The sequence below is a fragment of the Hypanus sabinus genome, chromosome 3 (assembly GCF_030144855.1).
Source record: "Hypanus sabinus isolate sHypSab1 chromosome 3, sHypSab1.hap1, whole genome shotgun sequence".
Taxonomy (NCBI): Eukaryota; Metazoa; Chordata; class Chondrichthyes; order Myliobatiformes; family Dasyatidae; genus Hypanus; species Hypanus sabinus.
In genome coordinates, this window is record NC_082708.1 from 162,260,079 (window position 1) to 162,275,045 (window position 14,967).

A 14,967-nucleotide genomic window follows, 5' to 3' on the forward strand; every position below is an offset into this window, starting at 1 on the left:
TTAGGCACTTCATAAAGTGGCCACTGAGTGTATGTTATAGCCCTTCAAGGGTGCACTGCAAGGTTCGATGTTCAGAGATGCTCTTCTGCACATCACTGTTGTAATGTGTGCTTATTTAAGTTACTGTCACCTTCCTGTCAGCTTGAACCAGTATGGCCATTCTCCTCAGAGCTCTCTCATCAATAAGATGATTTTGCTCACAGGACTGCTGCTCACTGGATGATTTTCGTTTTCCACACTAGTCTCTGTAAAATCTAGAGATTAGTGTGTGAAAATTCCTCTTTGTCTGCAGCTGATTCAATGTGAGATGGGGAACTGCTGTGTGCTTGTTTTTGCAGAAATATGGCTCCAGGATGACATATCATGCACCATCAATCTTAGGAATGTGTGCTAATATTATTTTTGTCCGTATGTTCTATCATAACGATATGTGCTGTGCTTTGCACCTTGGCACCAGAGAAATGATGTTTTGTTTAATTTTGTACACGTGTATGGTCAAATGACAATTAGACGAACTTGAGATCAGTAGTTTCTGAGATACTCAAACCAACCCATTTGTCATCATTAATTATTCCAAGGTCAAAGTCACGTAGATCACATTTCTTCTCCATTCTGATGTTTGGTATGAACAACTAAACCTCTTGACCATGTCTGCATGCTTTTATACATTAAGTTGGTGCCACATGATTAGATATTTGCATTACAAGCAGGTGTACCTAATGAAGTGGCCACTTTATTACATTAAGTTATTTGGTTGATTAGCAAATTTGTGGGAGAGAGTTCAGAATGGTGGAGTTGTGGCCAGCAATCCAGCAAGTTAGGTATTGCACTTTGGCAGGTCAAATAAAAGGAGAAAGTACACGGTTAACGTTAAGCCCTTTAATACCATTAAAGTATGTAGGGTATCGAGTTCACTGGAAGTGAACTCAATACCCTCGATATGCAAGTGGATAAGGTGGTAAAGAAGGCATATGGCATGCTTGCCCTTATTAGAGGTGTTGGTTATAAGAGTAAAGAAGTCATGCTGCAGCTATGTAAAACATTACCCAGACCACATTTGCATGCCAGTTGTAGTTACCCCATTATGGTGAGGAATGTGGAAAGGGTGCAGAAGAGGCTTACCAAAATGGTGCCTGGATTAGAAGGTATGAGCTATAAAGAAAGGGTGGATGAACTTAGGTTGTTTTCCCTAAAGACCTGATAGGGGTTTTTAAAAATAATGAAAGGCAGTAGACAGAATCCTTTTCCCAGGGTAGAAATGTCAAACACCAAAGGGTATGCTTTTATGGTTAGAGTTAGGGAGTTTAAAAGTATTGTGAGGGGATTTTTTAAAATGCAGAATTGTAGGTGCTGGGAATGGGGTACTGGAAGTAGTTCAGGAAGCAGGTAGTTTGTTGGAGATTAAGAGGCTTTTAGATAGACACATGAATATGAAGGAAATGGAAGACATATAGTATAAAATGGCATCAAGATTAGTTTTGTACTGTTCAATGTTAAACTCTGCCATTTCTCAGACCATTTGACTATCTCCCTGTAGCCTAGTCTATCCTGTACACTCTCAATATCAGTCTTTGTGTCATCTGTGTACTTGGTGATCTTATCATGTACATTCCCATACTGTAAATTACTAACAGCATAAGTCTCAGCACTGATCCCTGTGGAACACCACTGGTCATGGGCAAGCCAACAACAAAAACCTACCATCAGTTATTTTTTTAAAAATAAATTTGCCAACTTGCCCTGGATCCCATGGGCCATAACTTTTTGGATCAGTCTCCACTGGGGAACCTTGTTACTCAAGTCTATGTAAATAACATCAATTACACAACCCTCATCAATATACATTAAAAAAAAACACAATTAGATAGGTCATACAGGATCTGCACTTGACACAGCCATGTTGACTATCTGTGATTTGTCCCTGCCTTTGCAAGCAATCAATAATCCTGTCTCTGATTTTTTTCAATAATTTCACTGCAGCTGATCTGAAACACACACATCTATAATGATTTCTCTAATACATTTCATACATTTAACATCTTTTGTATAATTTTCTATTTCATTTCTAATTGTTGCCTCTTGTGACACTTGAACCTTCACTGCAGTAAATAGAATATCTGACCAACTTTAGCAATCTTAAAAGTTAGTTTGGCAGCAGAATAGAATGTGTATGTTCTCCCCATGACCACATGCGTTTCCTCTGGGTGCTCCAGTTTACTCCCACATTAATTCCAACGATGTGTGGGCAGTTAAATTGCGGACATGCTGTGTTGGGCTGGAAGCATGGTGACACTTTAAGGCTGCCCTCAGCACAACCTTGGACTGTGGTCATTGACACAAACATTTCACTTTATATTTTGATGTTTCGATATACATGTAACAAATAAAGCTAATCCTTAATCGTTTCCCTTTTGTATAGAAAAATCTAAGTTTAATGTTTTCACACGACATTCAGGATCTTTATTGCTTACCTTTGTAAGCATCAGCTTTTTGATCCAACTGATCTACACCAGTTCTACAAGATTTTTTTCCATCTCATAATATGATTCTTCTATTCCTGCTCCCCTTGTTGTGTTTATCCAGCTTCCTTTCAATGCATCAGCAGTATTTGCCTCAACCAGTCCATGTGGTAGCAAGTTCTATATTCTCAGCAATAAGCTTCTCTTTAATAAATAATACATTTATGAGTTACATTTCTGAATTTCAATAACGTATGTTGAATGGGGTTGTGTATAATAGACAGGCTGTTCCTAGGTTACAAAAGCTTGATTTATGGTCACCCCTACATGATAATGAACTTCCATAATATTAAATAGATAATCTGGTATAAGTGTATACATCCAATTCCTGCAAATGACAGAACTAGTTTTCTCTCTCCACTTTTAGTAATTGTTCTTTCCAATCAGTTTTATGTGTTTTTGATGCTGCATGAAGGTATAGTTACCATATTGAATGCATTTTAAATAAAGGCCATTCATCATCTATTAATGACCTGTACCACACAGCAGTCTCTGGAAAAATACACCCTGTCAGCTTAGATTCTGAGCAGTGAACACTGGCCAGCATATCTTTGTGTTCTGATGCTTTATATGATTCAACAAACTATTTCACAGTGATTTAATTACTTGCATCAGAGTGATCAGTGGTGTATAATTGGAACTACAGTTTATAACTTATTGTGACTGCTTCTGCAACTCTGTTAATTTTAAGCTGAGTTCTAAAGGTAGAATCATCAGAAACTTCAAAACCTTTCCATTGATTTATTTCATGGCCTTTGCACAGAAGTAATCCATGAAGGCATTTACTGATAATCCATAACATTAATTCAAATTACATTCAGTCAAGGAAGAAGAATTGGGGGATTCTGCAACATTTTGTGCATTGGTGTGTCAAATGAGAGGCACGTAACCTTGAGGGTGAAATTCAACCTGCGCATTTCCCAAAAGTCAAAACTGCAGGTTCCACTCAGAGGAAAAGATGGATAAGTATAGCATCCCTTTGTGACACAGGTGCCTAAACTTTACAAAGAAAAAGGGGAAAGTAATTAAAGTATGCAAAGTTTGGATTAATTCTAGCCTGCTTATCCTCAGGCCTGGATGTGCTGCAACGCCAATCTTCAGACTTTGCACTACTCTGGTAGCTGCATTACACTGGTAAAATAGCAGTTTTGGAGTAGTCCACAGCAATTGTACTGCACAAAGTGAAAACTGGGATTCACCTGTGCTATGTTCTAGGAACATGTGTTGACTTATCATTGAGTGGTATTTGAATAAGGAACAAAGTATGATCAAGCCGCATGGATTACCTGGCTGAGTTATTGAATACCCAGGGTCCTTCCAAGATACTGGTCACATCCTGGCAACAGTAGTATCAAGATCATTGCACAAATGTATCCTCAGTATCAAGCAAATTGCTAAGTGTTGTTGATTTCTACACAAATAAAAGTTTCAGATATACTTTTTTTTGGTAAATTTTTGATAGTTTCTTTTAAAAATAAATTACACATTGTACAGCCATTAATTAAAAAACCTTTTAAAAGCTGTTTCCTCCACTATCAGCAGAACTACTTCCAGGAAACAAATTTCAGGTGAAACTTGTTGCAGATGTTCTTTTGGGAGAATAATATGGGCACGAGTCTTCAGTGAGCACCTCAGATCTCAATGTCATTTTCCATTCCTTGTGCAGATCCATGTGTTAAAATGGTCCGTGATTCTGTACCAATGGATTAAAACATCAGGAATATGAACCAATATAGACAACAATCAAAGGCATTCTCATGTAGTCATGGACAGTAAGCCCCAGTACCCCAGCAAACCCACCAACCTAGGCCAATTCAAAGAAACAAAAACACTTAAGGAAATTCTTCTCTAATACCTGAAGGTGAATAAAATTACAGGGGCTCACACTGGTAAACCCTTCAGATATACCACTCAATATCCCTTCTACCTTTCAAATGATCCTGTAGTTAAAAGCTAACTCATCGAGATCTATTTTGAATACTTGCATCAAATACTATATAAATGTATAAACGGATCACATTCAGAAGGTTGATAAGGAGACTAGATGCTGGAATCTGGAGCAACAAACAATTTGCTGTAGGAACTCAGTGGGTCAAGCTATATCTGTGGGGGAGGGGGAAAGAGAAATTATTGATGTTTCGGATGATTCTGGTATCTGCAGCATCTCAATTTCTGAAACTAAATGGATTGTTGAACAAGATTAGATTTGCTTAATTTGATAAGATTCTGTTTGTACACAGTCACTTTTACTGGAAAGTCACCAACATGAAACATTAACTGTGTCACCCTCCACATATACCACCAGACCCTTTGATGATTTCTAGTATTTTCAAAACTTCATTGAACAGCTCCTGAGAAACACTGCGAATATTATTTTCAACATCTTCCACAATATTTCCAAATCAGTTTCTTCAACATCTATGAATAAAATTCTATCAGAATTAGGTTCTGCATGGGCCCCAACTATGCCTGTCTTTTTATTGGTTACATGGAATAGTCTGTGTTCCAAGCCTTCTTTGGTAGCACTCCCCAGCTCTCTGTGCTACATTGCCAACTGCATTAAAGCTGCTCAAGCACCCATGCTGAGTTCATTAATTTCATCAACTGCTTTCAAGTTTCTCCCTGCCTTTAGATTAACTTGGTCCATTTATGACGCCTCTCTCCCCTTTCTGGATCTCTGGGGACAAACCATATCGATATCTTTTATAAACCTACCAACTCTCATGGCTATCTTGATTATACTTCTTCCCAACCTGTCACCTGTTCTTTTCTCAGTTTCTTCATCTCTGATGCATATGTTCCAAGGATGAGGCTTTCCTTTCCAGAACATCAGAGATGTCTTCCTTCTTCGAAGAAAGATGTTTCCTTTCCTCCTCCATTGATGCTGCCCTCTTCCACATCTCCACCATTTCCCAGACATCCATTTCCCATCTTCCTGCCACCCTAATAGCTAACAAGGATAGTGTTCCTCTTATCCTTACCTACAACCCCATCAGCCTCCACATTCAGCACATTATTCTCTGCAGTTTCCGCCATCTTCTATATGATCCTACCACCAAGCACATCTTTTCTTCCCCCCCCCACACACCATTTTCCGCAGGGATCGCTGTCTCTGCAATTCTCTTGTCCATTCGGCCCTCCCCACTAATCTCCCTTCTGGCACTTACTTCTGCAAGTCAAAGGAGTGCTATACCACCCCCATTCATCTCCTCTGTCATCTCCATTCAGGGCCCCAAACAGTCCTTCCGGGTGAGGCCACACTTCACTTTTGAAATATTTTTGGTTGTCTACTGTATCCGGTGCTCCTGATGCAGTTTCATCTACATTAGGGAGACCCAACATAGAGAAGCACCTTTGCTCCACCTGCAGTAAATAGGATTTCCTGGTAGCCAACCATTTTAATTTCAATCCAATCCCTGCTCTTGGGTTCCACGATTGGCCACTATTCGGCATGCCAAAGTCTCGGCCCAAGATTTTGGCATGGTTTCAGAAGCCTAGGATCTCGAGTAACTGGAGACGGGAGAATCAGGGGTCGGTGTTGCCACAGGAGATCCACGTGTCGTTGGGGGAGTGAGAACATCTACTGTGTACCTGGGGACCCCGAGACCTTTGCGATCTCCAGGCACAGGGCTCGGAAAAAGCGACGTAACGGACTTTTAACATCATAAACCAGCAAGTTGTTTGTTATGTCTCGACGCTCACTGGAAAATGGAATGGAGTCACTTCTTTCTCTCTTATTAGGAGAGAGAGAGCCTGCAGCATGTCAAATTATCAGGTGAACAATGCAGTCTTTGAGGTAACTGCAAATCTGTGTCTTTGCTATTGCTTTGCTCACGCTTGCGTGCTAGTAGCAGGTGTACTTTATTTTTGCCGGTGGGGAAGGGGGATCATTGCTTTGCTGCCGCTTATGCATGGGAGGGAGGAGCTGGGGGGAACTTTGGGGTTCTAACATTTAACTGTCGTTCATTTTTTGGGGCACTCCTTTATTTTCGTAGATGGTTGTAAAGTAAAAGCTTTTCAGATTGTATATTATATACATTACTCTGACATTAAATGAACCTTTGAATTCACATTCCAACATGCTGGTTCATGGTCTCCTTTACTGCCATGATGAGGCCACCTAAGGGTGGAGGAATAATACCTCATATTCTGTCTGGGTAGTTGTCAACCTAATGGCATGAACATCAATTACTCTAGCTTCTGGTAGTTATTCCCCCTCCCTCTTCTTCCAGTTACCACTCTGGCTCCCATAATACCTCTTCTCCTTCCCTACCTATCACTTCCCCCTGATGTTTCTCCTCTTTTCCCTTTCTCCTATGGTCCTCTCTCCTCTTTAGCCCTTTACCTTTTCCACCTGTTACCTCCCCGCCTCTTACTTCATCACCTGCCCCATTCACCTGGCTTCAACAATCACCTTCTAACTTATACTCCTTTACCTCCCCGCAGCTCCTTATTCTGGTTTCTTCCCTTTCCTTTCCAGACCCGATGAAGTGTCTTGGCTCGAAGCATCGATTTTTTATTCTTTTCCATATATGCTGTCTGACACGCTGAGTTCCTTCAGTATTTTGCACGTGTTACTTTTTATCAGAATAAATATCCGATTTCTTTTCAACTGATTTACTCATCCCTTCTGTTTGCCTGTGAGCATTTGTTCTGAATCTAACATGGACTTTGGCGCCACATGCCTGCTGTCAATACTCATGCTGCCATCAGTCACCTCCTGTCTCCATTTGAATTAAGTCCCTGAACAGTACCTAGGAAGTTCCAAATGTGCCCCCAGGGTGAAATAATACATATAGTTTTAATTTAGGTTCATTTTCAGACATGGTCATCAAGAAACTTATGAAGGAAAACCAAGGAGAAAGGGGAAAGGGCTGGAGTTTGAATCGTCATTAAGTGAAAGTGCACACTAACTTGACAACTCTGCCCAATTAAGTCACCAAGTCACAGATTTGCCCAGCATAGATACAGGCCCTCCAGCCTACTACATCCATGCCTAAAGGTACTTCAGAAAGCCTCAGTGCGACAATATTTATAAAATACAAAGAGGAACAGTAATCTCTGAACAAAGCAGTGCAGTCTAAACGGCATTACTAGTAATACCTTTGCGCATCTGCCACCCAACCATATTTACAGAATGTTCATGTTTATTTGATTTAACCATTGCTCATACTTATTGAATGAATTTTCTTCACTGAGAAGATGTAACACTCAAAATTATAGAAAAGCACTGTGGTTTAGGACTGACCTGTGTTCTCTGGTCTCTGCTGCTTCTCTTTCTGCAGTAGCTTTGGCCCAAGCAAACCAATAATTACTGCTCCAATTGGAGCTGTGATCAGGATTCCCAGAAAGGCCACAGTGAGAATAATCATGCCATACTCTACCGCAGTCTTTTCATTTCGGATTCGGGCCATGTCCAAAGCTACAGACCCAATGGCAGCCTGAATCAGCACAAAGGACAATATTTAATGCAAAACATTCATTTATTTTGAGAACACAACACATTATGATACATAAGGAAGATCACATTATCTATAACAAAACTTTCCAGCCCACTCCCCATTGGCTCCTGGAGGATCTGTTAGTGAATCTACTCATTGAATGTCAGTTCTCCTTTCATCAGCCTGTCTAATGAATAGTGATAACCCTGGCTGTGGTTTCATTTCAGCTGAGAGAAGCTTGTTTCAATTCCTGGATCAGAATGTGTTACTTCCCAGGGCATTGCTCAATTCCATGCTTAATTTGATAATGCCAGTGGTGATGTCATTACATCTCAGATATTTGTCAGAAATGGCAATTGACTGCCACTTGGGTTTACTTGTTGTTGATCAGTCTGATCTGAGGATTTACTGAGGAATTACCCACTACCCTTCACATTCTACAACATTCCCATCACTAAGTCTCCCATCATCAATATTCCTTGGGTCAGCAGTGACCAGAAACTCAACTGGACTAGCCATTATTACAAGAACTGGTCAGTCTGTGTATCCTGAGAAGGGCAGCTGATCTCATCATACTCCATAGTTATTCCTCTCTATACAAGCCTGAACATACCATACAATCCATGAACCCATGAACACTACCTCACTATTTTGCTCCCTTTTCACATTATTTATTTATTTATTTATTATTTTTTTAAAGATTTTATTTTATTTTTATTTGGATAAGGTATTCACAAGTATTACACAAACCTTTTTACATATAAAACCTTTCCCATTCTTTATATATGTATAAATCTATATATATTTATACATTCACAAGTACACACTGAGATATTAAGAGAAAAATAATAAAAAAAGAAAGGGGGCATAACAAGGTAAGTAACATAGTGGAAATAAAAAATATATAAATAGGCACTTAAATAGATATTTATGTACAATTGTAATTCCACACTATTAAACTAGATGATGATGATGATGATGATAATAATAATAATAATAATAATAATAATAATAATAATAATAATAATTATTATTATTATTATTATTATTATTATTAAAATAGTAATAATAGTGGTTGAATAATAATTTCCATGTATCTCTTCTGGTTCATTTCTTTCTAGTCCAAAATATTGTGTGTAACCCTATGTAACTTCCACCGTAGGTGTTTGAATCCTAACACGTTCATGTCTGCTCCTACTCACAGAGATACTTATTCAATCCCTGTGTACTTATTTACTTCATTTTATCATTTTTTCCCAAATTTTTCTTTACTTCTATTAATTCCACGTTTTCCAGAAATAGAACGGTGAACATTTGAACCAAGGAGCTTACGTTAACACTATTACTATGTTCATGAGAAAAGCAGTATGAACCATTAGGAGAGTCCTCTAAAGTCTGCTCGCATTGGGGTTATAAATTCAATCCATTTATTCCAAATTTGATAAAATTTTTCTTTTTGATTTCTCAGAGAGTAAGTCATCTTTTCCATTTTAAATATTTCCAAAATAATTTCATGCCAATCTTCTAAAGTAGCTGATGCTGGATTTAGCCACTTTCTGGTGATTGATTTCTTACTTGCCGCTAAAAAGGCCTGCAGCAGTTTTATATCTTTCTTCTGTTCCAAAAACAATACATGCCCCAAATAGAGAGTGTCCAAGTTCAGAGGTATCTGAGTCTTAAATACCTTAACTAATGTCCTGTGAATACCTTTCTAATATAAACTTAATTTAGGGCAATCCCAAAAAATATGGAAATAATTTGCCTCCTTTGAGCCACACTTTCTCCAACACGCCACGTTTGTGTTTTTATATTTTTCCTGGTATGGGGTCTTGAAGAATCGTATAATATTTTTCCAGTAATGTTCTCTCCAAACCAAAGAGTTAGTTGAAGACACTGAAAGCTGCATATTTTCCCCCAAACCTCCTCTGAAAGTACCAACCCCACTTCTTTCTCCCACTTCTCTTTAATATACAATCTGTTCTCATTTTTGGCATGAGAGAGGGCATTATATAATCAAGAAATTGATTTACAGGTGTCCTCCCTTTAAATAGGTAGAGCGTTCCTATGAAACAATTAAGCCGAAATGGTGTAAAGCGAAGAACCATTAATTTATATGGGAAATTTTTTGCGTAAAAGTGAAAATCCTCTTTGTAATGCGAAAACAGGTTACAAATGTAGGTCTTTTGTAAAGCGAAGTGACGTAAAGCGAACATTCGTAAAGCGGGGGACCCCTGTACTTGGTATTGAGCTGTAAGCTGATTTCAGAATCTTGAAACATTCAAATTCTGCTGTTGTTAAGTCTGTATATCTACAATTCTGGTTAAAGTAGCGTTGTACCTAAAAATGTCAGTGTGTTCTAGGCCGTATTTGTCCTGCAGGGATTGAAAACTTTGTAATGCACTTTTATGTGTGAATGAGAGGTAGGTTGTAAGACCTTTCTTTATCCATAGTTCAAATCCTTTATCTCCTCTGCTGGGAAGGAATTCAGTATCATTAGCACACCATCTGAAAAGTTTTAACATATTGTAGATTCCACATGAATTAGCCACTTTCTGCCATACTTTTAGTGTGAGATTTTCCAGTTGTTTTTAATCTTTTCCAATTGGGCCATCAATCCTTTGTCCACAATTGAGGCCTGTAGAGGAAAACTGTCAATCAATCTAAATTCTATTTTCTTCCATCTAGCCTTGTATTCCCCATTACACCAATATAAAAGAGGGGTTATCTGTGAAGCATAAAAACAGTTTCTCAAGCAATTAAGTGCCATACCTCCTCCTTCTTTTCCTAACTGTAAAGTGTTAAATGTGATTCTAAGTTTCTTTCCTTGCCAGATAAAGTGGGAAATCAATTTGCCCCATTCCCTGAATTGATTATCGTCTACCTCCACAGGTAAAGTCCAGAAAAAGTAAAGTAACCGAGGGAGAATATTCATTTTTATGGTACTTATCCTTGAATTTAGACTTTAAAAGGGGATAAAATTCCATCTATGTATATCTGCTTTTATCACTGAAATTAATGGTCCATAATTTACCTGTGACAACGTTGAAAGCTCTTTTGGCATGGTTATTTTAATGATATTTAAATCATTAAAATATTTTAATGATTTAGCTTCCAACTTAAGATCATATGTATCCTGCAGTTTTTTGGATGCTGTTTTTTTGGATAATTTAGGGACATAATGTGTGTTTTTTTTACATTAATTTTATAACCTGATATTTTCCTGAACTCATCCAACAATGTAAACAATCCTATGGAATGCAGCAGGCCAGGCAGCATCTATAGGAAGAAGCACTGTCAACGTTTTGGGCTGAGACCCTTTGTCAGGACTAACTGAAAGAACAGATAGTAAGAGATTTGAAAGTAGGAGGGGAGGGGGAAATGCAAAATGATAGGAGAAGACCAGAGTGGGTGGGGTGAAGCTAAGAGCTGGAAAGGTGATTGGCAAAAGGGATACAGAGCTAGAGAAGGGAAAGGATCATGGGACAGGAAGCCTAGGGAGAAAGAAAGGGGGAGGGGAGCACCAGAGGGAGATGGAGAACAGGCAGAGTGATGGGCAGAGAGAGAAAAAAAGGGGGAGGGGGAAAATAAATATATCAGGGAAGGGGTAAGAAGAGGAGGAAGGGCATTAACGGAAGTTATTGAAGTCAATGTTCATGCCATCAGGTTGGAGGCTACCCAGAAGGAATATAAGGTATTGTTCCTCCAACCTGAGTATGGCTTCATCTTGACAGTTGGGGAGGCCATGAATAGATATATCATAACAGGAATGGGGCGTGGAATTAAAATGTGTGGCCAGTGGGTGATCCTGCTTTCTCTGGCAGACAGAGCATAGGTGTTCAGCGAAACGGTCTCCCAGTCTGCGTCAGATCTCACCAATATATAAAAGGCCGCACTGGGAGCACCGGACGCAGTATACCACACCAGCCAAGTCACAGATGAAATGTCGTCTCACTTGGAAGGAATGGTGGTGACGGAGGAAGTGTAAGGGCAGGTTGTTCCCCATTTTATGTGTGTTGCTTGAATTTCCAGCATCTGCAGATTTTCTCATGTAAACAATCCTATGAATGATTTTCTGACCAAGACATCATCTGTGAATAGCGCCACCGTCTGTTCAATCCCTGCCACCTTGATACCTTTTACAATTTCGCTCGGTTTTATTAGTTGGGCAAGAGGTTCAATGTCTAGTGCAAAGAGGAGAAGGGAAATTGGGCATCCCTGTCTAGTTCCTCTCCCTACAATATTAGTCAGAGAGGTCCCCGTTTATCTTAATTCGAGTTGTAGGGCTGTCATATAAAGTCTGGATTACTTTAATAAACTTTTCTTGAAAGCCAATTCTTCCTAACACTTTGTATAGGAATACCAAACGCTAACTCTCACCTAGTCCTACTGACCTGCACAAAGCCCATAACCCTCTATTCCTTTCCTGTCTATATACCTATCCAATTTTACTTTAAATGACAATATTGAAACTCTACCACTTCTACTGGAAGTTTGTTTCACACAGCTACCACTCTCTGAGTAAAGTTACCCCTCATGTTACCCCTAAACTTTTGCCCCCTAACTCTCAACTCATGTCTACTTGTTTGAATCTCCCCTACTCTCAATGGAAAAAGCCTATCCACGTCAACTCTATCTATCCCCCTCATAATTTTAAATACCTCTATCAAGTCCCCCCTCAACCTTCTACGCTCCAAAGAATAAAGACCTAACTTGTTCAACCTTTCTCAGTAACTTAGGTGCTGAAACCCAGGTAACATTCTAGTAAATCTTCTCTGTACTCTCTCTATTTTGTTGACATCTTTCCTATAATTTGGTGACCAGAACTATACACAATACTCCAATTTGGCCTTACCAATGCCTTGCACAATTTTAACATTACATCCCAACTACTATACTCAATGCTCTGATTTATAAAGGCCAGCATACCAAAAGCTTTCTTCACCACCCTATCCACATGAGATTCCACCTTCAGGGAACTATGCACCATTATTCCAAGATCACTCTGTTCCACTGCATTCTTCAATGCCCTACCATTTACCATGTATGTCCTATTTTGATTAGTCATACCAAAATGTAGCACCTCACATTTATCAGCATTAAGCTCCATCTGCCATCTTTCAGTCCACTCTTCTAACTGACCTAAATCTCTCTGCAAGCTATACATTTGTCTTTACTGGATGAATCCAGTCTGGTCTAAGTGGATGAGGTCAGGTAGAAGCTTTTCCAGTCTACAAGCTAATATAGATGTAAATAATTTATAATCCAAATTAAGGGCACTGACTGACTGGTAATTACTGCATTCTAGTTTATCTTTACCTTCTTTAGTAATAACTGAGATAATCAGGAAGGTGGAATTTCTCCTCTCTGTAAGATCCAATTAAGGGTGTTGAGTAATAAAGGAGCTAACTGTGATTTCAGCATTTTGTACCACTCTGAGGTATACCCATCAGAGCCTGGAGACTTTCCGGCCCTTAATCTACAGATGGTCACGTTCAGGTCTTTGGCAGTTACTGGTTCTAATAGGCATTCATTTTGTAAATCTGTGAGCTTGGGTAGTTCTAAAGAATTCAGAAAAGTGTCTATATGGGACTCATTGGAGGCCCGGGGTTGAGAGTACAGCTCTCAAAATATGTTTCAAAACTCTCTTGAATTTTCCCTATTGTACTCTCAACAAGCTTTGTTTTTGGATTCTTTATTTTATGAATTGTATTGTCTGCTTGTTGTTTATGTAACTTATATCCTAATAATCTAGCTGATTTACCTCCTACTTCATAATTCTTTTGTCTCAAGTAAAGAAAATTTCTTTGAGTTTCCAATGTATAAATATCATAAATTTCTTAATTTCCTGTTTTAAATTAGAATTAATTTTGTTGCTATCTACAACTTGAAACTGTTTTAATTTTCCTTGAAGGTCTGCTAATTTTTGTGCTTTAAATTTTTTCATGTGAGTAGTAATGGAAATAATTTTTCCTCTCAGTGCAGCTTTCAATGTATCCCATAAGACCACTGGTGATGTTTCTCCCGTGTCATTTAGGTCTAGGTATTCTTTGATTTCTCCCCTTAATCTCTCTATTATTTTTGGGTTATTGAGTATATGTGAATTTAACCTCCATAATGGTTTTTCTCGGTTTCCTTTCCAGAATTAGAGACACAGAGACTGGGCTATGGTACAACAAATCAATTGTTGCAATGTTACACTCTTTTATCCTGAATCTATCCATGTTAAATATAAAAAGCCTATCCTTGAATCTGAATGAGGGGAAGAGCAATGTGTATAGTCTTTACTGGTGAGGTGTAATTCCCTCCATACATCTATTATTCCCAACTCCTCAATCAATGATTTCACTTTTCTAATCAGAGTTTGTTCTGAATAACTGTTCCTGAAGAATCTAATGCAGGGTTTAACCTAATATTAAAATCCCCTCTGCAGATCACTACCCCTTGAGAGCTGGCCATTAGGTCAAAAACGTGTTTACAGAATGACCATTCACTCCCTGGTGGAGCATAAACATTTAGCAATGTTATTTCAGTACCTTCTACTCTTCCTGTCATCCTTACAAATCGTTCATCCTTGTCTTTAATCTCTGAAATATGTTCATAGTTAAGAGCACTTGGTATTAAAGTAGCTACTCCTCTTTTGTGGCTCAGTTTATATGATGAATAAAATACCTACCTAAAGCCCATTCCTTTTAATTTTGCATGTTCGGACTGGCTCATGTGCATTTCCTGAAGGAAAGCTATTTGTGCCCTCTCTTTTTTTTAATTTAGACATAATCTTATTTCTCTTAATTGGATTCAAAACCCAATTAACATTATAGGTAATTATTTTTACAGGTTCAATTTGTATTTTTCTCTAGTAGAAAAGAAAACACTCTCCTTTTCTAAACAAACAGTAAGCAATCCCTTCGCAACAGTAAACCAGAATGCAAAACCAAACCCTAGGCTTTTTTGAACGTAGAACATTTGAAATTTTTCCCCGACTTCCATCAGTGAGGCCTGAGCACTGA

General features: G+C 38.6%; 1 protein-coding gene across 11 annotated transcripts in view; it reads right to left on the minus strand.

Annotated features, from left to right (window-relative positions):
- Positions 1-2,430: 2,430 nt before the first annotated feature.
- Positions 2,431-14,967, minus strand: part of LOC132391847 (sodium/hydrogen exchanger 9B2-like) — a 204,951-nt gene continuing 192,414 nt past the window's right edge. For all 11 annotated transcript variants that reach the window (XM_059965538.1, XM_059965534.1, XM_059965535.1 and 8 more), the window contains 2 exons: positions 7,768-7,960; positions 2,431-4,212 (listed from right to left, as the gene is read on the minus strand). In XM_059965538.1, coding sequence (XP_059821521.1) covers positions 4,151-4,212; positions 7,768-7,960 — 255 coding nt within the window. In that variant the 3' untranslated portion in view covers positions 2,431-4,150. The remainder of the gene's footprint in view (positions 4,213-7,767; positions 7,961-14,967) is intronic.